At 49.7% G+C, this 20544-nt stretch overlaps 9 protein-coding genes across 9 annotated transcripts; 6 read left to right on the plus strand and 3 right to left on the minus strand.

Moving 5' to 3' along the window:
• Positions 1 to 24: 24 nt before the first annotated feature.
• FMAN_09380 (uncharacterized protein) lies at positions 25 to 1816 on the plus strand (the record flags this gene model as incomplete). Its single annotated transcript, XM_041830217.1, has 2 exons — positions 25 to 691; positions 750 to 1816. The coding sequence occupies 2 exons, from the start codon at positions 25 to 27 to the stop codon at positions 1814 to 1816; spliced, it is 1734 nt and encodes a 577-aa protein (XP_041680902.1).
• A 935-nt stretch (positions 1817 to 2751) lies between these two features.
• On the plus strand, positions 2752 to 3714 carry FMAN_09381 (uncharacterized protein; the record flags this gene model as incomplete). The annotated part of the gene is made up of 3 exons (XM_041830218.1): positions 2752 to 2999; positions 3063 to 3406; positions 3461 to 3714. The coding sequence occupies 3 exons, from the start codon at positions 2752 to 2754 to the stop codon at positions 3712 to 3714; spliced, it is 846 nt and encodes a 281-aa protein (XP_041680903.1).
• Positions 3715 to 4041: 327 nt separating this feature from the next.
• FMAN_09382 (uncharacterized protein) lies at positions 4042 to 5889 on the minus strand (the record flags this gene model as incomplete). Its single annotated transcript, XM_041830219.1, has 1 exon — positions 4042 to 5889. The coding sequence occupies one exon, from the start codon at positions 5887 to 5889 to the stop codon at positions 4042 to 4044; it is 1848 nt and encodes a 615-aa protein (XP_041680904.1).
• Positions 5890 to 8982: 3093 nt separating this feature from the next.
• Positions 8983 to 9367, plus strand: FMAN_09383 (uncharacterized protein; the record flags this gene model as incomplete). Its single annotated transcript, XM_041830221.1, has 3 exons — positions 8983 to 9030; positions 9079 to 9147; positions 9206 to 9367. The coding sequence occupies 3 exons, from the start codon at positions 8983 to 8985 to the stop codon at positions 9365 to 9367; spliced, it is 279 nt and encodes a 92-aa protein (XP_041680905.1).
• A 182-nt stretch (positions 9368 to 9549) lies between these two features.
• On the minus strand, positions 9550 to 12014 carry FMAN_09384 (uncharacterized protein; the record flags this gene model as incomplete). The annotated part of the gene is made up of 2 exons (XM_041830222.1): positions 9550 to 9680; positions 9731 to 12014. 2 exons carry the CDS (start codon positions 12012 to 12014, stop codon positions 9550 to 9552), a joined length of 2415 nt encoding a protein of 804 aa, XP_041680906.1.
• A 757-nt stretch (positions 12015 to 12771) lies between these two features.
• On the plus strand, positions 12772 to 13449 carry FMAN_09385 (uncharacterized protein; the record flags this gene model as incomplete). The annotated part of the gene is made up of 1 exon (XM_041830223.1): positions 12772 to 13449. The coding sequence occupies one exon, from the start codon at positions 12772 to 12774 to the stop codon at positions 13447 to 13449; it is 678 nt and encodes a 225-aa protein (XP_041680907.1).
• Positions 13450 to 13826: 377 nt separating this feature from the next.
• FMAN_09386 (uncharacterized protein) lies at positions 13827 to 15062 on the plus strand (the record flags this gene model as incomplete). Its single annotated transcript, XM_041830224.1, has 1 exon — positions 13827 to 15062. One exon carries the CDS (start codon positions 13827 to 13829, stop codon positions 15060 to 15062), a length of 1236 nt encoding a protein of 411 aa, XP_041680908.1.
• Positions 15063 to 15295: 233 nt separating this feature from the next.
• FMAN_09387 (putative xanthine phosphoribosyl transferase) lies at positions 15296 to 16159 on the minus strand (the record flags this gene model as incomplete). The annotated part of the gene is made up of 3 exons (XM_041830225.1): positions 15296 to 15457; positions 15506 to 15931; positions 16127 to 16159. 3 exons carry the CDS (start codon positions 16157 to 16159, stop codon positions 15296 to 15298), a joined length of 621 nt encoding a protein of 206 aa, XP_041680909.1.
• Positions 16160 to 18086: 1927 nt separating this feature from the next.
• Positions 18087 to 20352, plus strand: FMAN_09388 (uncharacterized protein; the record flags this gene model as incomplete). Its single annotated transcript, XM_041830226.1, has 2 exons — positions 18087 to 18685; positions 18732 to 20352. 2 exons carry the CDS (start codon positions 18087 to 18089, stop codon positions 20350 to 20352), a joined length of 2220 nt encoding a protein of 739 aa, XP_041680910.1.
• Positions 20353 to 20544: the final 192 nt, after the last annotated feature.

Consider the following 20544-nt stretch of genomic DNA (forward strand, 5'->3'; position numbering starts at 1 on the left):
GCGATCTGTATAGGTATATCCAAAATGCGCATCGATATTCTAGGAACAGCTGCAGCAGCAGCTCTCTTGGGCCTCAGCATAGTACCAGTACAGGCTCTGAGCCCATGTCCCCTCTTTGGACCAGATCTACCCATTCCAACAGCGATGAGTGATGATATTTCCATCAGAGATGCCCTGTCAGAGATTCTGCAGCTTGTACCAAGCCTCAATATCGACCTTCAGAACACCTCTTTCTCCATCGACATCTACCCAGCGGCAGACAAACGACCCCTTTTCAGCTATCATCACTCAGCTCCAATCCTACAAAACCATGGATACGGCGTCAAAGTTGTCAATGACACGACGGCGTATCGCATAGGCAGCATTTCCAAATTGCCCACAGCTTATGTCTACCTACTGGAGGTCGGGGATGTGTCATTCAATCAGCCCATCACGCGTTACGTGCCTGAGCTAGCAAAGTTTTCTGCTACTCTCAGGGACTCTAATAATGAGTCAGCTTCTGCTCTCCAGTATGTGAACTGGGACGCCATAACCGTCGGTGCGCTCGCGTCGCACATGGCTGGCATACCGCGAGACTTTCCGAGCCCTGCTTCGACGGACAACCAACTACAACGATTGGGATTTCCGCCAGTCCGGGCAGTAGACTTTGCCTACTGTGGGAAAGATGTCTTGTACCCGTGCAACCGCACCGGTATGTTTCTCTCACGGCTGAGATTCGTTGTTTTACAAGATGCTAACACAAATGATAGCCTTCTTTGACGCCGTACGGACCCGTCACCCAGTCGATGCGGCCTTTTCAACACCCATATACTCCAACATTGGCTACCAAATCATGGCTTACGCGCTTGAGAACATAACTGGAACAGCGTATCCTGATATTCTATCACGACAGCTCATCCTCCCTCTCGGCTTAAATTCCACGAGCTATGCTAAGCCAGCAAACACCGACTCGTCTATCATACCTGACAGCCCTGGCAGTTCTTGGTATGATGTCGACACGCGCGATGAGGGACCAGCAGGAGGAATTTATTCGTCGACCGCGGACCTTCGCAGGATTGGGCAGTCAATCTTGACGTATGAGATGTTGTCGCCCTCCCAAACCCGACGATGGATGAAGCCCATGAGTTTTACTGCCGATCCGCAGGTTGCAGTCGGCGCGCCATGGGAGATTGCTCGTGTTCCATCCACCACCAACAGAGTCAGCTGGATGTACACCAAGGGTGGTCAGTTGGGGATGTACAACAGTCTGATGGCTTTGCTACCTGATTGGGGCGTCGGAATTACTGTTCTGGCCGCGGGAACCGACGCTTCGGGAGTTGTGAGCAAGATTCCAGCTGCGATTGTTTCAAAGCTAGTTCCTGCTTTGGAGCAAGCTGCTAAGCGACAAGCAAGGCAAAGTTACAGTGGCCACTACGGAGACGCACGAAATGGCATGAATGTAACTGTGCAAGACAGTCTACCAGGACTGGGTGTCACGTCTTGGTTTATCGATGGCCGTGACATGTTTGATTCGATCCGTCTGATGGTCTCTGGATCGTCGACTGGATCAGGGAACGTCAGCATGAGATTGTACCCGACGGGGTTGCAGACGGAAAAGGACGGAAAGGCTAGACTTGAGAGTTGGAGGGCGGTCTATGAGATCATTGACGCCGCCTCACCGTCCAGTTCTTACTGTGCTAGCTGGTTCAGTGTTGATTCAGTCACTTACGGAGGAGTGTCTATCGACGAGTTTGTCATCGATCTTTCGGCGGACGGTACTTCTCAGGGTATCACCATAAGCGCCTTTGACGCCCGGCTTGAAAGGGTACGGCGTTGATTTTGGTGCCCCCGTGATGGTTGATGGTAGTGTGCAGGGGGAACTGGCACGTTAAGCCTTAGTTGCCAAGAGAAGGCAAGACTTGCGGACTCTTTACAATGCGATAAAAAAGACTTAGGTACACTTAACATATATAAGTAGGATATTAGAATAGTTTATTTTAGCACCTTGGTTTAACATTCAAGTTCTCTGTGCTCATTCAGGCTCTAAGCCACAAGACTTGACTGCAAATAACACATCTCTGATTTAACATCCGAAGCCTTCTTACTCCCTGGGGTTGATCGGGTTGATCCTATTGACTTATGTGTTGCTTGTGGTTGTTACTTGTGTCTAAGAGCTTAAATCAGCCCAGAGAACTTGGTTCCTATCGACGCGTTTCTGTAGTCATGTTCATCATCTGTTCATATGCTTCCAGTCTTATTCCGTCACCTCGCTTGGTTTTAGAATGATAAGATTGGATGTTCATATTCTCAGGACTCATGTTGAGATCTATCTCAAGTTGTCTCTAGTCAGGTAGGTTTAGAGGCAATCAAAAGGAACTTTTACGGACGAGAATATCATTCCCCTGGCTGACAAGTCAGCCTGACACGCAGGGTCGAGCAAGTCGAACTTAAGAATACTAGTGGAGCGGCGAGGATACTCAAGAAGTGAGTTTACCGCGTTAGGGGAACCAAACTTGGACGAGGGTAGGAAATTTAACGGGATATATGACATCTTACTTCCATATTTGTTAGTGAACGGGTGTTTAAAGGATATTCAGCGGACAACGCGCAAGCAAATTGGCCCTCTACTTATCCCACCCAATCCACATACAAAAGACTCTCTTGTCACGCTTCAATTCTCAGTCCCAATGCCATACTACATCCAGTTTCTTCTTCTCTTTACTTGACACAGCTTGAAAGGCTTCTTCAATTGCTTTTCCTGCGTGTATAACCATGAACGCAACTACATCACAGCCGAACGGCATCGCAGCTATAGATTTCTCGCCGCTTCTGGCCCCAAATGCATTTTTTCTCTCTTTCTACTCGATTTTCCTTCTTCTGCATGTCCTCATCGCCATTCGCTTCTGGTGTTTCTATGGCTACTCCATTGGGATGATCTGTGGTATTCTATTGGAACTTATCGGATACTGTGGAAAAGTCCAGCTCTCACATAATCGAGACAACAAGGATGGGTACATCATGTAAATTCCACCCTCCTCTTTGCTTTTCTTCTGATAAAAGTGAGTTCTAATGGGTATGAGTAGGTATATCATTGGCCTCACACTTGGCCCGACTTTTCTATCCTCTGCCCTCTATCTCAATATTAGCACACTGCAGCGACGCTACTCATTATCTCAGTTCACGCGTATCAGCCCTCGCCTATTCGCGTCCCTATTTATCCTCGGCGATTTCATATGTCTTTGCTTCATTGGATGCGGTGGCTCTCTTGCGGCTATATTCGCAGAGAATCCAATTGGGGTAAACCTCATGATCACCGGCTTAGCTGTTCAAGTCTTGTTCACCGCCATCTTTTGTCTTGCACTTTGGGCCATCTACCGCCGTGCCTGGTATGACATTCGTCAAGATAGCAAACATCTTTATATGATAGGTGAGAGCATTCTGTTGTTATGCAATTTCAACGACTAATGGGTGTGGTTTGCAGGTCTAGCGATAGCCTCAATCTGCCTCTTTGTACGCTCATGCTGGCGATGTGCAGAGTTGAGCGGAGGCTTCAACGGCCCGCTCGCGTCAATGGAAGGCGTATTTTTCGCACTGGACAGCGTACCGATATTAGTTATGACTGTTACCCTGACCATCTTTCACCCTGAGTTGTGGCTGAGGGCCCAAAAGTCCAACTCAGGAAAGCCTGTTTGTGCCGAGAACTATAGTATGTCATATGTGCAGACAAAGGATTGAGAATTCATTATGCCTGCTACTACAGTATTTGGCTCATATTTTATATGGTTACAAAAACACTGATTAACTATCAGCCCTTGAACTTGCTAAGTAATAGCATCTTTCACGCCCTGAAGAGTAAATATATATAAACTTTCTATTATTACAAACCCCGCGATACACTGTACAGCCATCACATCTCTAGCGCTTCTTGTTTTCCCTTGCCTTTTCCTCTTGCCCCTTTTCAAGATGGCGCAATGCCAAACAACAGGGCCTAGCAGAACCACTTAACATTCATATGATGATACGAAGAAGGAACTTTAAAGAGCCATGAAGTGCATAGAAAGATCAATCATCAACCACTGTTACACTTTTGATCGCCTCGCGCAAAGATGAGAGCTGCTCATCCAACTTCTCGACCAAGCATAATGTATCATTGTGCGATCCTGCAGTTTCCACAGCATCTCTTAGTGATGCCGCCTTTGCCGCAAAGCTTTCGGTCCCTTGCGTCAGGGAAACCTCCCCTTGGCTTGCGGAATTCAAGAGTTTCTTCCCGCGATTGCACAGCCAGTAAGCAGTTCCTGCGCATATATCGCGCAGAATATCTGGGGAAAGGTCAATCAGGGGATATGCAACAGTTCCTTGAGGTGTGTTCTGGCATATTTTCTGCGATTGGAGCCACTTAGCAGCTTCAATTATATCGTTCGTCATTGCCAAGGTTTGGTATTCGATAAGGTGATTCAGCATAACCGCCTCCAGTGATATTGGGTTAGTTATCCCACGTTCTGAAGCACATCTTTCGATCTGCATGCAGCAGTTGTGTTCGAGAAACAGAAGGATAGCCTGTTGCAGCTGGCGCACTTGGGCCAGTTTCCCAGTACTGCGTTCAACAGGTAGGCTGGAGTCTCGCTTAGTGTCCCAAAGCAAGTAAAGGGGCAACGTCTTACGCCACTCTTCCAGTTGACCGTACAGCTTGACCACATCTTGGTGGCTGACATCAACACCCAGAAATTCATGGTTTATCTTTTTGACAATGATGGCCAGGGCGAGTATGGCATCTAGATATGTTCTCTCTTCATGCTCTGGTAGTTGTTCGACAATTTCAGTATGGCCGTCCCTGATACGAGATGGAGACTTTTGGTCGAGGGCGCGGAACGTATCTTTGCCATACACGTACCAGAAAAGCAACCTCTTTCGCCCTTCCGCCCCATGCAGAGGAGCGGAAAGGTCTTCCGACAGGGACGCGTGGCAAAGAATCTGATACTGTAGTATCATGAGGACCAGGCTGTCGTGTGTTAGGAAAAGGCTGCCAAGCTGGGAAGGTAACGCTGCGTTGACATCCTCAGTTGTTTCGTAGGCAAAGTCAACCATGAGAGCCAGAGCTTCGAGGTCGTCCAGTCTGATTGATTGCTTGTTCCCCCCAGCTGATCGTGCCTCGAGCCATACTCGTCTGAACTCGCTCGCCAGCTGTTGCTGTACGGACCATTTTTGCGGTGTCGATATGAAAGGACATCCTCGGCATGCGACAGCATACACCAAGGCAGGGCTGGCTCTGTGGCTAGTGTAGTCAGCCTGGAATGCATCTCTGTCTAGTATCGGAATAGCGATCGAGGTCAGGTCAAAGTAAGCGTCGATAGCTGCTTTGAGAGTGCTCGGATCAAGCTCGAGGATTTCATAGGGGTTTGATAAAGCACCTGCGACCTCCTCGCTGGTGTATATCTGAGGACTGTTGGGCATATTGTCGAAGTTATAGTTGTGCGTAAAGACACTGTCAAGAAACGAGATACTCTCGGCGCCCAGATCCCAACTGATATCTTGCCATGCAGACTCAGATTCAACAGCCTGATATTGTAAACTTGGGTCAATAGGCATTACCTGAGTCTGGGGTAGGGCGGAGACGGTCTCGTTATTGACAAGACTGGTGTCGTTGGTACTGCCAGTAGAGTTACCCCCATCGACCACATGCCCGTCATCGCGACTAGATGAGATCCGGCTAGCAGCAGAGCGGGCATCAAGGCGCTTGCTACGTCTGGCTCGATCGCGGTTGTCGGGATTTGCGGTACAAGCTATATCCCGTAACTCACAATGCGAGCAATGAGCGTGGCCTTCCGATTGACGAGACACCCAATCGCACTTGACCTTGCGCCGAAAGCAAAAGTCACAAGACTGGCGCTTAGTGCCACGCTTCAGATACATGGAGCCTTGGAAATAGAACAAATTAAAAGATGGTCAAGGTGCGGGAAGAACAGTCCTAGGTTGAATGGAAAATGGCTGTCGTTGCGCTCAGTTTTCGGGACTTGAGCGGGAGAACGACGAGTGGATGTAATAGGACACCAGGTAACTAGGTAGCTGAACAAGGTGCTAGATCAAACATGTCGTTGCGCCAGGGTTGACATTTATTCTTTTTTGATGAAGGTTGATAGTCAAAGTGTAGCCGGGTGTCTGTGCGAAGTTGCTTTCAATAACAGCCGAGTTGATCAAGCAAAACGGGAAGGAAGTACGTACGTTAGGTAGTCATGAAAGTAGAAGGAGGCTTGACCTGTTATTCAGTTTCGTGGACCAGACTCGAATTAATATGAGCAGAGCTAATACAGTCTTTAATAAGAATACCAAAGAAGATTGTTGAGCCTTTTTAATTGCCTAACATATAAGAAAATAATAAGTTACTATTGATTCGGCTTGAGGACTGTACCAAGCGTCTCTGGAACCAGGAGCTTCATATGCAGGGTAGGTAGGTTGAATCTTACCAAAACCTACTTCAGTCCCTAAACAACTCCATTAACGCGCTCCCATGACCTGCCGCAATTCATTCTCGCGTCCCAATACTTCAACGGCACCGAGATGCCAAATATTTCCTCTGAGCCCGAGGCACTCATTTCTTGTGCATCCCATCGTCCACGCCATCTCCTCGAAGCTATGATCACAATAACAGATGCAAAAAGGCCTAAAAAACCAACACTGGCTGAACGAGTCTCCTCGCTCGGCGTCCTTGATCGACTCCCACCCGAAATTCTATACATGCTCCTAGGCAGGCTTGACATCCAGTCAATTACAAGTTTCGTTCGCGTTTCTTTCCGAGGGAATTCATACATCCAATCACTGCGAGCATACCGAGATCTGGTCGCGTTTGCTCCGCAGACGCTTATGGCGTTAGGCAAAACCGGCTTGCTCAATCTACATTCTGTCACCGAGCTCCATGCTGCCTTACGACAAGAACGGTGCGCCTCTTGCGTCGAATATGGTGCCTTTCTCTTTCTTCCCACCTGCGAGAGATGCTGCTGGGAGTGTCTTCGTCACAATCCATTATTACGAGTGCTTCCACCAAAAGAAGCAAAAAGATATTTTGGTCTTTCAGAGCGGCATATCCGACAACTACCCACCATTTCCGTTATTCCTGGCAACTATGGCATTTCCCGCACCCCCTCTCCAAGGTCTTGCAGGCTCGTGAGTGTAAAAGCAGCGAAGGAACTTGGACTGATAGTGTATGGATCTGCGGATCAATTATCACAGGTTATGATGACGAAATGTAAGTCTGGAGGACTGCGCGTCGACGGTCGGTTCCTTCAAAGCGACCCAGTAACCTCCCAAAACCAGGACCGCCTCTTACTGCCAAGTCAGGGCAATATTCCCACTGACAAATTCTTCGGCATGGCTTCTATTCCTTTTCCTTCACTCTCGGCTTCGGGCAGGCTCGAGAATGGTCTGTGGTGCCGGGGCTGCGAAATCACCCTCCATCACCATGACTCCCTGCGCTTACCTCGGTGCATACTTGCGGCCCTAGTCCCAAGGCCTCGTGATGCACTGCTCGTGTTGTTGGGCCTAGAAAGGCGAGCCCGGTCAACAGAGTCATTTCTGGAACACATCAAACACTGTTATGGCATTCAGCAATTAGTCCCTCAGCTAACAATGGGAGGCGACTGAACTTAAAGTACATCAAAACAAAACTAGACACTAATTTGATAGATCGCAACAGAATCGACCAAAAAGGTAAGGACTGATGAGGGCCTCATTGGCCAGCGGCATGTCTGGCTCACTGCCAGTCTCGTGTCTGACTTCTTATTAGTTCAACCCCTATTGGGGTTGTGTCGACCCCGATATCCCGTCATGGCCTTGTCCTCCTTTGGCAGATGCTTGGGACAATAGTTTCGTGATATTCTACCCTACCTCTCTGTACGCAAGCACTGCAAATTCGATTCACTGTCGTACCAGAGATAATCCATGACGATAGACACTATCGGTTGCGCACTGGCCTGAGAGTCCGCTACCTGAGGATACCCATCGGCACATTCGACGATGATACCATGTTTCGACCATATCTCCTCATTGCCAGGCTTCCGGAGCTTCCTGACTCGCCGTAGACCGCCATGACCATCTCGAAGGCCGAAAATGGCTCCCTCACGTCTGTCATCTCCAGGGATCTGCTGCCCAAGATCCGCATAGAATGGCATGAATAGCACGTAGACGTCTTGACCCTGAAGACCACGAGGCGTTTTCGCTCTGGACTTCATGAGGTCCGATATGACGATGTACCTGCCATCGCCAAAATCGCTTGTTTTGAATGGGAGATGCGCAGAATCGAACGTGAAACGTGGGCGTATTCACTGCTGGAAAACCATCATATCCAACACCCAAATGAATTACTCATTGTACCCAAGTTCCTCGCTCATCTGACTGAGAATGGCAGGATCGTGGGCCTTCTCCTGGAAAAAGTAGACGGGGAGTCAGCTTGCGCCGACCATTTGGAGCGCTGCGAAACCCTGCTTCGCCGGCTTCATCGTGACCTTGGGATGGTCCATGGGGACGTGAATCGGTACAACTTCCTTGTTGATCGAGTTTCTGGGAGCAGCGCGCGCTTGGTCGATTTTGAGCATACAGAGGACTTTGATGAGTTGCTGGCCAGGGAAGAGTTGCTATCATTACCAGCCGAATTGACTGAGGAAACTGGGCGGGGAGCGATGGTAGAAGTGAAATGAGATCTGCGACCTGTCTGAGGCCAGATTTTACTTAGCAAAAACAATCAATAAATTTCTTAATCTAAGTCTAAAAGAATACTTATTAAATATATAAGTAATTATTTTCCAATGCCGTTAGAAATAACAAGTTATGATCTTGATTCGACCTGAGTGTTATCTATCATGGGCACCTAGCAGCTTACCTAACCCGATCTTAGTCATCCAAACAGCTCCAACAACGCGCACCCCTGACACGTCTCCTCAAGCACCACGATACCATCACAGTTCCTCCCCCGCGCTCATTCTAACACCACGCTCCTTAAAAACGACCGCCAAGATGACTCGCGCTCAGCAGACCATTTCTCTCGCCCTCTTGGTTTCTTCCGTATGTTTACCACAGTAATCTTGGTGGAATTGAACTAACGCTGTGCAGCTCTACCTTGCGCTCTTCCTTGAGCTCATCCCTCTTCCTCCTCTGATCCAGGAGCAGATTGTCCCTGTGGTATGACGCCCCCAAACTCATACTCCAAACTTCAATTATCTAACTGGCGGAATTGTAGCTCCCCTTCTGGGCCCTCGTCTCGTTCGGCGCATACCTCCTCTTCCGTCTCGGCTTCGGCATCCTCACCTTCAACGACGTCCCCAACGCACACAAGGAGCTCACGGCGGAGATTGAGCAGGCCAAGGTTGAGCTCCGACAGCTCGGCGTTACTGTCGACTAAATTGGTGCAAAGCACCCGCATACACGATGATCTAAACGGCTATAGAAGGGTTAGGGGGAATGTGGATGAGGTTACAAAACTTTAATTACAATAATCTGGTATCTTATTCTTGCGACCTGCGCAGAGGAGTTCTACACATCATACGCCTATGCTTGTGAGGTTTACCATCTATACGGACTCTATCATGATTGCTCGCCGGCAATGAGTGCTACAATTGTTCGTACAGCTGTTTCGGGTTCTTCATGTCCGTGTACAAGTTCTTCGAAAAGTTTGGGAATTTTTGCAAGCGATCCTCGTTCGTCTGTTTGGTGCCCTGTGATCGTCAGTAATTGGTAACGTTGTGGGATTCATACATGTACTCACATTTCCCTGGTGCGCCTACCAAGACGGAAAGTCTGGTTTGCGCTTCTCCAGTCCAGTCAAACTCGGTCTTCCATCCCAGTCGTACTGTTGCGCCTGACTCCCCTGCATCGCCGTACGGAACTGATATGTCAAAGTGTTGCTGGCCCAAATAGCGGATGAGTTCTGCTTTCTTGACAGATTCCACTTGTGTCGGCTCGTCCTCATCCGAATCCTCACCGCTGTCCCTCCTCCGTCTGTGTTTCTTTGACCTCATTCGAGATGCAGCCTCTAATACACCATCCTTCGAGCCTAGACTTTGTTCCAACTGGCACCAAAAGCCTGCTCTATCGATTGCGATTCGAAGCCACTCACCCATGGCCCACGACAGGATGCCGATATTGCGTTGCATGGAACGGTTGCAGTCACCTGTGCATATCTTGCGAACGAAAGGACCGAGCTCCGGCTTTGCGGCTGGTTCTAAGGCTGTGACACCGAGATCGAGAACCGTAAGCTCTGTGGCATTGACTGTCATCTCAATCTTGGCTGTAAAGATGCCTGGTATCTCGCGTGATCGAAGTGTAATGGAGTAATGCTGCCTCAATGGTTCTCCATCAGCCTCTGGTAGGATGGACGTATTGGATGTCATCGAGAATGGTGTAAAAAGCTCAAGATAGGGCAACTCCTCTGTCGCTGTCATGGCCACAGGATGATGTGACTTGATGTCAGGCTGTTTCTCCTCAACCGATGGTTGGACCACTGGAGCTGTAGGCTTGCTGAAAGGCAACAGAGCAGCGGGATTCAGTGCCGCTTGTAATAATTGTCGTGATGCTGTTGTACTCTGTCCTGTACCAGTAGACATCAGATGGCGCTCAATGAGGCCGATGACCTCGTCTTGATTTGTCGGTGCAAGTATGCGGCCAGACTGTTGCATCAATCGAATGCGTTCGTTCTCCTTTCGCGCAGTTTCAAGGTCCTTCTTCAAGTCCTGTATCTCCTTCTGAACCCTGTCTCGCTCCTTCTTCTTCTCTGCATCCGGATCAAAGGCCCGGGGTTGTCTAACCTCTGGGTCGCTGGTCTGAGCAGGTGGCGGTTCTCTCAGCGCCGATCCCGCTTGAGCGAAGCTCTTCCGTGGCTTCTCCAGCAGACGCGACGGCGGTTTGCCTAGCGGTGAGTCCCGTTGCTGCGAGAACTCGCGGAATCGAACTGGGCTGTTCTGGAAGCTCTTTCGCGGTCCTGTGTCGCGTGGCGGAAGCCGGGGTACTGGTTGTGAAGCTGATGGAGCGGCGTCTTGCGAGTTCGGTTGCACTAATGGCGGTATTCTTGGAGGCGGCATTGAAGCTGGCGGGGGCGAGGATGAGAAATCTGGCAAAGGTGGTGGTGGGCTCGGGGAGTCTCGTTCTGGTTCGAGATCAGGCTGGGGTTCTGTCTCGAGTTCTAACCCTGATTCTTGTTCTGGCTCCGCTTCTGGTTCTTGTTCTACGCCTTGCTCAGGCTCTCCGTCCGATTCTTCTTTCGCTTCTGGCTCTGGCGCTGCAGGGGCTTGAACTGAGGACGGTGATCTGATTGGAGATGAAGATCGCGCTGGAATCTCGAGATCATATGAAGAAAACGACCGAGCCGGTGACGGACTTCCAGCTGCTGATACGGATTTTGCTGGTGACGTCTCCTCCGCTGGCGCCAGCTCCTCAGATTGAATGTGAGTGCCCTCCTCAGGCTTCTCCATAGGCTCATCCGAAGGCAATCCAAGCTGAGGCTCTGGCATGGAAGCAGGCGGCGCAGGAGGCGAACTCGCCTCGATCGCAGGCGGTAACTCAGGCTGCGGCATCGAAGCAGAAGGCGCATCAACATCCATTCTAATGCCAGCCTGCGGCGATCTTCTCAAAACCTTCCCCCGAAAAGGATTAAAGTCATCATCCTCCACCTTGGCACCCGCTCTCGAAGACGTCCTCCTAGCAGCAGAAGCCATTCCTCCTCCTACACGTCTGATCGAACCTGGCGTCGTATCTTCAGGGCGCGTAGGTGTAGGAGCATCGCTAACAATCCTACTCGTCGCCAAGCGCGCTGCCAGAGCTTCTGAAGGACTATCAAAAGTGAATTGACCCGAAGCTCGAGCGCTCGGTAATTTCTGAGGCGATCTCGATCGTCGGCGCTCAAAAGCCTCGGGGTTATTTCGTGACATGCTTGCTTTCGTCGGTGATGCGTATGATGGCCGTCTTCTTTGCGGTGACGCGGGTTCTTCGGTTGCGCCGACGTTGAGAGAAGTGCGCGGCGAAGTACGCCGTCGCTTTGGCGCAGATTCCTCCATTTTGTGTGATTGATATGCGATTTCAGGGCCCTGATTATAACATTTGGCGATGTTGGATTGCCTTGTCGATAATTGGTGATCGCATTGGTTCGTGTTTACTTTCGATGACCCTGTCGCGTCTGTGAAAGTGGGCCTCACCGCTTACCGAAACGGGCAGATTGTTTTCGCGATGCCAAATGTGGATTGAGGTTACACAAGCGTGTTCCAAAGACCTGAGGGTTGCAAATTGACTGTATAAAGGCCTGAAACGGAGTTGTTAGGTTGCGCTTTTACGCTGATGTCTAAAGGAGCCTTGACTCAATAGCAATTGCATAGCCAGCAACTAGGTGAATCAACAACCCAGAATCTTAAAGAATCACGTGCTTCTTCATTATTGGGTGCGCTTGAAGTCATATGGTACAAATGACATGGCTGAGTGTCGGTTTAAAGTCTTTTAAAGCCTGAGAGGAGGTTCCATGTATTAAACGCCATTTTTGGACAATTATACGGAGTTTGAAGTGTCACGAAACTATATCGCACGCTTGAAGAGGTTGATTCCGCCCCCACGCACCCCAGTTTTCGCTAACTTCACCCCAGCCGATGACGTCCGAGGCGAAAATGACGGACTTCCGACCCTCAACACCAACTTTCTCGGCTCTCGCTATTTGCATTACCAACCCAATTTCCTCACTTTTTGCCCGCCACTCCTCCTCCTTCGACACTCAAAATTCTATTTCACCGTACCCGTATACATATCAATTAACAGCACCGATCCACAATGTCAATACCGTCCAGATTACTACCTCGGCTACGACCCTTAATACCCTCACGAAGTATCGTCAGCGCCGCACCGAGACACATAGAAGATTGGCCGCAGCGCAGTTCTCTCGGCCCATACTACGAAGTAATTCTCAATAACCCGTCCCACATCCCAATCGACAAACCAGAAGTCCTTCCCAAAACAGCAGACCCCTCGGTGCAGTCAGAGTTTCCCACCAAAACCGCTGTGCAAACACCAGAAGAAAAAGCACGTTTAGTTTTTGGCTCACGCCTCTTCGGCTCCGCAGAGAAAGACGAGCGCCTAGCAGCACGGAAAGCAAAAGCGACATACATTGCCGGCGTTCTCGTTCCGCCTAAGCCCGTTGAGCCGGATAACTGCTGCATGAGCGGCTGTGTGAACTGCGTGTATGACCAGTACCGCGATGAACTGGAGGAGTGGCAGCTCAAGAACGCAGAGGCACAAGCTGCGCTGAGGAAACACGAGGGGTCTATGGATTCGGACGGTGGAGGGTCGGAGTCGAATTGGGTTGCGCCAGAGGTTGGCAAGGCCAAGATAGCGAAGGACTTTTGGGACGAGGAGCTGTATGCGGATTTGCCAGTTGGGATTAGAGAGTTTATGAAGACGGAGAAGCTTCTGAAGAAGAGGCACGAGAGTGAGGGCACCAAGGAGAGCTGAGCGAAGTGTGAGTTGGAGAAGGTTATGTGTGTGGGTTGAGACATGATGGAAAAGCTTATACCCCCTTTTGCATTTTCATTAATGGGGCTTTGGATGATAGAGTTGATGATTAGACTATAGACATGAATATCTGTATTATACAAACTTCCATTCGAAATGGCAAAACTTTAGTATCGCAAACTTTAAACCTGGCATATAAGACTCGCGTTGACCCGTTTCTGACCCCAAGCCTTTTGCTCCTTTAAGCTTCGTCCGCGGTTCACATTCACCCCAGGGGCATTTATCCAGAAGCACGAGCAAACTATTTCGCTCCGACACCGCAGAACATGAACAACCTCCTCATCATGGTTGACGGAGCAGACACTCCCGATAACACCATGCTGCGCGCTCAAATGCGCCGCCTTCCTGACGTCGTTACACTACTTACAAAAGAAGACAGCACGACTGAGACGCAGGAAAGAAACAGAAAACATGCTCTCATTACAGAGTATGACTGTGACCCCAGAAAGCTCGCCTCATACGACGGCGACGTCTACTGGTGCCTCTGGACACCCTGGCCTGTAGTGGAATACCAACTCACGAAGCTACCCTCCCACAGCGACTCAAACATCTACACAGTCCAAGTCGGGTGTAGAACATATGCCGCCAGACTTTCTGAAAATCCTGAAGCTATCAAGAGAGAGGTGCAGAACCATATTTTGGTGGTAAAGAAAATGCGTCTGTCATGGGGCAAAGCTACACAGGACTTTTATGAGGTAAACGAAGATGATCCGTCGCAAAGAAGCACAGGATCAAGACGCTGCAACAAGAACAAATTGAATCCTCGTAGCAGTCGACTCGATGGGCCTCCTTCGCCGTATATCCCGGATTTTGTGTCCGAGATTATCCAGAATGGTCATGAAGGAAAAGATATCGCAACAGCAGGATACATTACCGACTTCATTCCGCCTCTCCACCCATCCACCGCCCGTGCTCTTGTCGGCACGTTTGTAGATTCCAGTATTCAAGAGTCGGTAAAAAATAACCCGAACCTGTCAAATGTCAGGCTACAAGTCCAACTCGGCATGGTGGCACCTCCAGACGACCCCCTAAGTACGAGACTCCTTTCTCGCCCCGTGTATCTCGACCAGCTCCGGCGCGAGGCAGAGCAACCCCTGAAACTATGGTGTCAGCAAATGGGCATAGCTTTGGCAATCCTCCACTGGGAGTGCAGGCTCGATGCAGCTGGCGTCAAGTTCTATCTCGCATCTGAGACGAGAGGCCGTACGAGGCTGTGGATGACCAACTTTGGCGACTGCAAGCCGCTGCAACCAGGCCAAGACGAAACAAAGTCGATGGCCGAAGCTGTCTATGACAACCCAGTATGGCCGCGATCTCCTTTGAAGCGAGACAAGGCCGATGGGAAAGAGTATCGCCTGAAGAAGCGTGCTTACAAGAGCTTCGTCCGAGCGTACATTATCGCAAGTCAGAAGATCCTGTCACAGGACTCGCCAGAAGATACCATGTGCTATCCGGCCTATTTCCTCCGCAAGTTGACTTTCATGAGCTCAGGCTCCTGTCCAATTCTGGACGAGATCCTGGACAGACTGAAAAATTTAAAGATGAAGTTCTAGGGGAGGGAGGCGACCTAAGTTTAGGCATCTAGTGTGTGTATCAGATGTTAGCAGGCGCAAGGTTTCTTCGAATTTTAAGCCAAGCAGGCTATGGCTTGTGTTTCGTGTTGTTTGGGTAGCAATATTGTATGGTAACCTTTTGAACCGATAGTTCAGGAATCTCATTCATCATGTATATGATATCTCTTTAAATCTGTGCGCCATTTTCCCAACTCCAAATTCTCATAAAATACTTAGTTGCTCTTGGTCTGCAGGCTGGCGTTCCTGTCATGCTCGTCGATGTCGATGGCCTCCCAGGGGTAGTTGATCCAGACGTCGCCAACAGTCTCGGCAGCGGAGTAACGGGTAGCGAGCATATCGTCGGGGAGCTTTCCCTTCTTGGGCTTGTCCTTGTTCTAAGCTTTGTTAGTTTGGACTTGTAGTTTTGGCATCGTGTTACATACGTGGAGGACAAAGATGCTAAACTCAGTCTTGGGAGCAGGAGCACCCTCGCCCATGCGCTGACGGGCAAGCTCGACATCCTTCTCAAGCTCCTTAACAGCGTACTCGAGGGTTGTTCGGGTATCGTCGACCTCATCAACGATAAGGATTCGCTTTCCGACGAGGTTATGCATCTCGCCGAGAGCGGTCAAGTCGAGCCACTGTGTTCGGGTGACCTTTGTACCGGGGGCCTCGACCTCATCGTTGCCGAGAGACTCGTAGAGAGAGAGACCGATGGCCTGGATGGGGATGTTGGGAGAGCCGGCCTTCTTGAGGAAAGATCGGAGGATTCTGGCGGGAACGTAACCACCGCCACCGATGGCGATCAGAAGCTGGGGCTGGAAGTCGGCGAGAAGCTTCTCAGCGGACTTTTGGCACATCTTGTGCACCTGAGAAGCACGTCAGCAGCTGATCTTTTGTGTATCTTGTGCCATAGCTGGTGATAGAGAGCTATTTACTATAGCTGTCCCGTGTCCAGCAACCAGTGTTCCATCAACCTGGCGATACTGTCGCATAGCTTGACTTTTCATGATGCGCATCACAACCCATCATCAAGGCGGGGTGGCGGGGTAAATTCTCCTTACATCGTTGTATGTGACGTAGAGCTTCTCGACCATTTTTGCGGTATTTATACGTCGCACGGAGCGTAATCTAGTATATAGAAGAATGAAAAGAAAAGAGTTGCGACGGGGACAGACGAAGAGATATTAATGCCCAAGAGGAAGAAGGAAGGAGGAAAAAAAGAAGGAAAAGAAGAAAAAAAGTAGGGCCGAGGCAACCGCGCCTGCAAGAATTTGGGATCTTCAGGCAATTTTTTTGACATCTCCACATCATCACTGGGCGGATCCACTGTAATATTCGGAGTCCGCCGATGCTTAAAAACGACCTTAAATTAATCCGAGAACTCCAAGAATATTCGCAAATTGTATATAAAAGCGACAATGACGAAAGTGGTTCGCAAGTTACCTCTATAGGAGGAAGTACAGGAGATCAGAAAAGGGAGCTTTAGGCCCAAACTTGTGTTGCCTACAAGCCAAGTGTAGATGTTGCTGGCTACAGAGGCAGAAATAACTTGATCGACTTGAGCCAGCTGGTGTTTAGATCACGACTCTTATATACTCGACGAACGCTACATCAAGTGCTCAATTATGATGCATTTTGACGTGCGATCGAGAACATATCTCGTTCTTCTCAATCTGGATGTATCCGATCCTCTCCTCCATATAGAGCTTATGGTAATATAGGGTGATCCCTTGTAAAAAAACAACAACTGTAGTATCACTCTGCCCAACGAGCAGAATTGCAGCCTGGCGCTACTCTTAGTGTGTCTTTATGTGTATGCCTGGGATCGCATCTACGAATAGAACGTCGACTATTTACAGCGACCATGGTTGTGTTCCCATAGGACAAAATAATGTCCTAGACTGACCACTGAGGCAGATATCTACGACGAAACTAAGGTAACCTTGGTGAAAGAATCCACATCACGGGCGCAACAGGACACCATGGCTGCAATTTCCTTTATTAGGTGTAGAATCGAAAATGCCTTTTCAGCTCGTGTCTCTATTCTGTGATAGGGCTGAGGGGTCAAAAAGAGGCTTCAGCCTCAAGGCCACAAAGGTAAAGAACACCAAAAAAACACATACGGGCAAAATACTCGTCGCCCTCACTGTTGCCTAGGATCTTGCTTTTGGCTGGTGTCTCTATTCAAGCTCTGAGTTTGTGACGGTCAGAGCAATCACTGGTCATTATGTGTCAACAATCATGACTTCAAGGAGCATGCTAACAAACAATGCTTCCTTCTGCCTGTCCTGCTTCACAAAACAACAAATTCTAGCAAACATGTAACCCATGAGCCTGCTCCTATTCTTCAAATCCAATTTTAGACAAATCGATAGCTCCAAGAAACAAGTCCAAGCTTCTCTTCCTGACCCTCAGCCTCTTACACGCAATCCCATGTCTACCCCGCAAGATTGGAGATGCCTCGCAGTCCGCCATGTGCCACTACGGCCAACCACAAGCCCCCTCACCGCAAAAGTCTTACCTGTTTCGGGCAAGTATCATGTCTGCCTTGGCCCACCAGCTCAGCCCATGAAACAGTGTTTCGCCCGCAAAAGGGATCCGACAATCTGGTGCCATATCAAGGCAGACATTTATCTCCCCAATCGCTCTCTTTTCTTTGTTAGTGCCAATGCTACTCTCTCCGTATTCGTGCGGCCCAAACAATCTGCCTGGCGAATTACCTTGGCGTGCCATGTGGTCCGTTCGGTATGACGGGCGGATCGTGACATGGGGCTAGCTTACAATCGGTCAGACTCATACAATCCTTCTGTAGGACCATAAGATTGGCATTCACTGGGAAACATGCTACTTATGTATTAGAATGCTAGCTTCCGCTGTCTAGTCAGCTTACACTTAGCATCTCAACTCTTTCTTCTAATCTCTCTGAGACTCTGTGAGATCTCGCATCCGTTTGACACGGTCGTAATAGCCCATCATGGTTGTATGTACCAGAGTCGCCAAAGGATTACTGTAACTGACAATATGCAGAGAGTACCCATCTTTCGCAGTCTCGTCAGTGGCTCTAAGAGCACCAATGACGAGACGCCCAAAGAAGACCCCGAAAAGGGCCAAGTTCAACCCATCGGGACCATCTCTGATAAAGATGCTATTCTTCGTCTAGAGCCTGTATCACACAGAAAAGGTCTCTGGGTCAAGATTGAACCCCCAAAGGAGCCATCCGTTAAGATCCCACATGTCCCTTGCGATATCGTCCTTGTCATTGATGTCTCCGGGTCCATGGTCTCCGCAGCGCCTGTCCCTGGAGAAGGCGACGAGAGCAATGGTCTATCAGTTCTTGACCTCACAAAGCATGCTGCACTCACCATCATTGAGTCGATGAACGAGAATGACCGTCTTGGTATCGTCACCTTTGCATCCAAGGCCAAGGTTCTCCAACCTCTTGTCCCCATGAACAAAGAGAACAAAGCTCGGTCGCTCAAGAATGTCAAGAGCATGAAACCTCTCGATGCTACCAATCTCTGGCAGGGTTTACTTGAGGGTATCAAGTTGTTCAATACTGGAGAGTCATCTACCAACGTCCCTGCCATCATGATCCTCACCGACGGCATGCCAAACCACATGTAAGTCCTCATCACTCCCCACAAACGTAGATGCTCATTCTCGTAGGAACCCTGCAGCAGGCTTCGTCCCCAAGATCCGCGCAATGGGTCCCCTCCCAGCCTCAATCCACACCTTCGGCTTCGGTTACAGTCTCCGCTCCGGGCTCCTCAAGTCCATCGCCGAGATTGGCGGCGGTAACTACGCCTTCATCCCCGACGCCGGCATGATCGGAACAGTATTCGTCCACGCCGTCGCAAACCTCCAAAGCACATTCGCCACGCGCGCGGTTCTTAAACTCTCATACACCAGGCCCTTGGAGTTGTACGAGACAACTGGGCCGTCTGTGGACCAGATCGTCCCTGTGTATGCCGATGATTCGGAAGATAGCCAGGTTGAACTTACGATAAACCTTGGGAACCTGCAGTTTGGACAGTCTCGCGATATCTTCCTCAGCACTAATGGTCTCAAGGAGCTTGAGTTCTTGAATGAAGAAAAGCCCACTCGCGCTCTTGTCGATGCGCATTTGACATACGTCAAGCCTGGGGACTGCCTCAAGAGCCGCAAGGTTCTCGAGGCAATGCTATCAAAAGACGCTGACTTTATTGCTATGGCGAGTAATCAGTGCAACATTCTGGAGTACAGCGATCTGCCTGCCTCCGAGATCGCATACCATGAATCGAGATCTCTAATCTGCAACTTCATCTCGACCATGTTTCCTATTGGGGCGGATGGTGAGCACGGTATAACACGGGGTATGAAGAACAAGCGCGAAGAGCTTCGAACTTGGATCGATACCCTTCCCGCCAAGAACTTCGATGACGAGAAGAACAAATCTCTCATGCAAGACGTATCAGCCGATGAACCCCAAGGCCAAGTCTCCATGGCAATTGAGAGCAAAGAATACTTCAACAGATGGGGATGCCATTTCCTCCCATCTCTCCTCAACGCCCATACGCGTCAAGTCTGCAACTCCTTCAAGGACCCCGGTCCTCTCCAATACGGAACCGAGAGCCCTCTATTCATCTCCTGCCGCGATGCACTTGACCAAATCTTCGATAATCTCCCCGCTCCAAAACCTTCGCGACACGTGCATGCTAGAGGCGGCAGTCGTTCGCATGGTTCAATCACCGGCATCAGCATGAGTTCCTACCGCAACTCTCACGGCGTCTGCTTCGCAGGCTCTACAGTCGTCGCGCTCGCTTCTGGACGAACAGTACAGATCCGAAAACTTCGACGCGGCATGAAAGTTCGTACACCTCGTGGCTCACGCCGTGTCGCCATGGTTCTCAAAACTCCCGTTGAGAGTGAGATCCTGTGTCGCGTGGGCAAGGTTCTCGTCACACCATGGCATCCTGTTTCTTCCAACGGAAAACGCTGGGACTTTCCCGCTAATGAAGCTGATGGCGTTGTGATGTACACGGGATGTATTTACTCGGTTCTCTTGGAGCGCGATGCTAGTTCTTCTGCGCATGCTATTCGTGTTGGAGATGTGTGGGGTGTGACTCTGGGACATGGGTTGACCACTGGTTCTGACGTTCGCGCTCATACGTTCTTTGGGGACTATAATGCTGTCGGTAAGGGTTTGTTGAGTCTTCCGCGCCGTGCACACGGCATCGTCATCGGTGGTGGTGTCGAGAGGGATGAGGAAACTGGTCTGGTCACCAGCTTCAGACAGCCCAACAAGTGAACGATAATCAATCAGCATTAGTAAAACATCAATCAAGACAATCAATTTTCTCACGATCAAACTTCTCATATGTTTTGCCATTTTTATTTCTTATTTGCAATCTATACCCGGCCCTTTTTGATCCCAAACGCCTAAACTCCAAACTCCTAAACTCCAATACTCCTCAGCGCCTCAACGCCTTGACTCCTAAGT

Source organism: Fusarium mangiferae (assembly GCF_900044065.1).
Source record: "Fusarium mangiferae strain MRC7560 genome assembly, contig: FMAN_scaffold004, whole genome shotgun sequence".
NCBI classification, from domain to species: domain Eukaryota; kingdom Fungi; phylum Ascomycota; class Sordariomycetes; order Hypocreales; family Nectriaceae; genus Fusarium; species Fusarium mangiferae.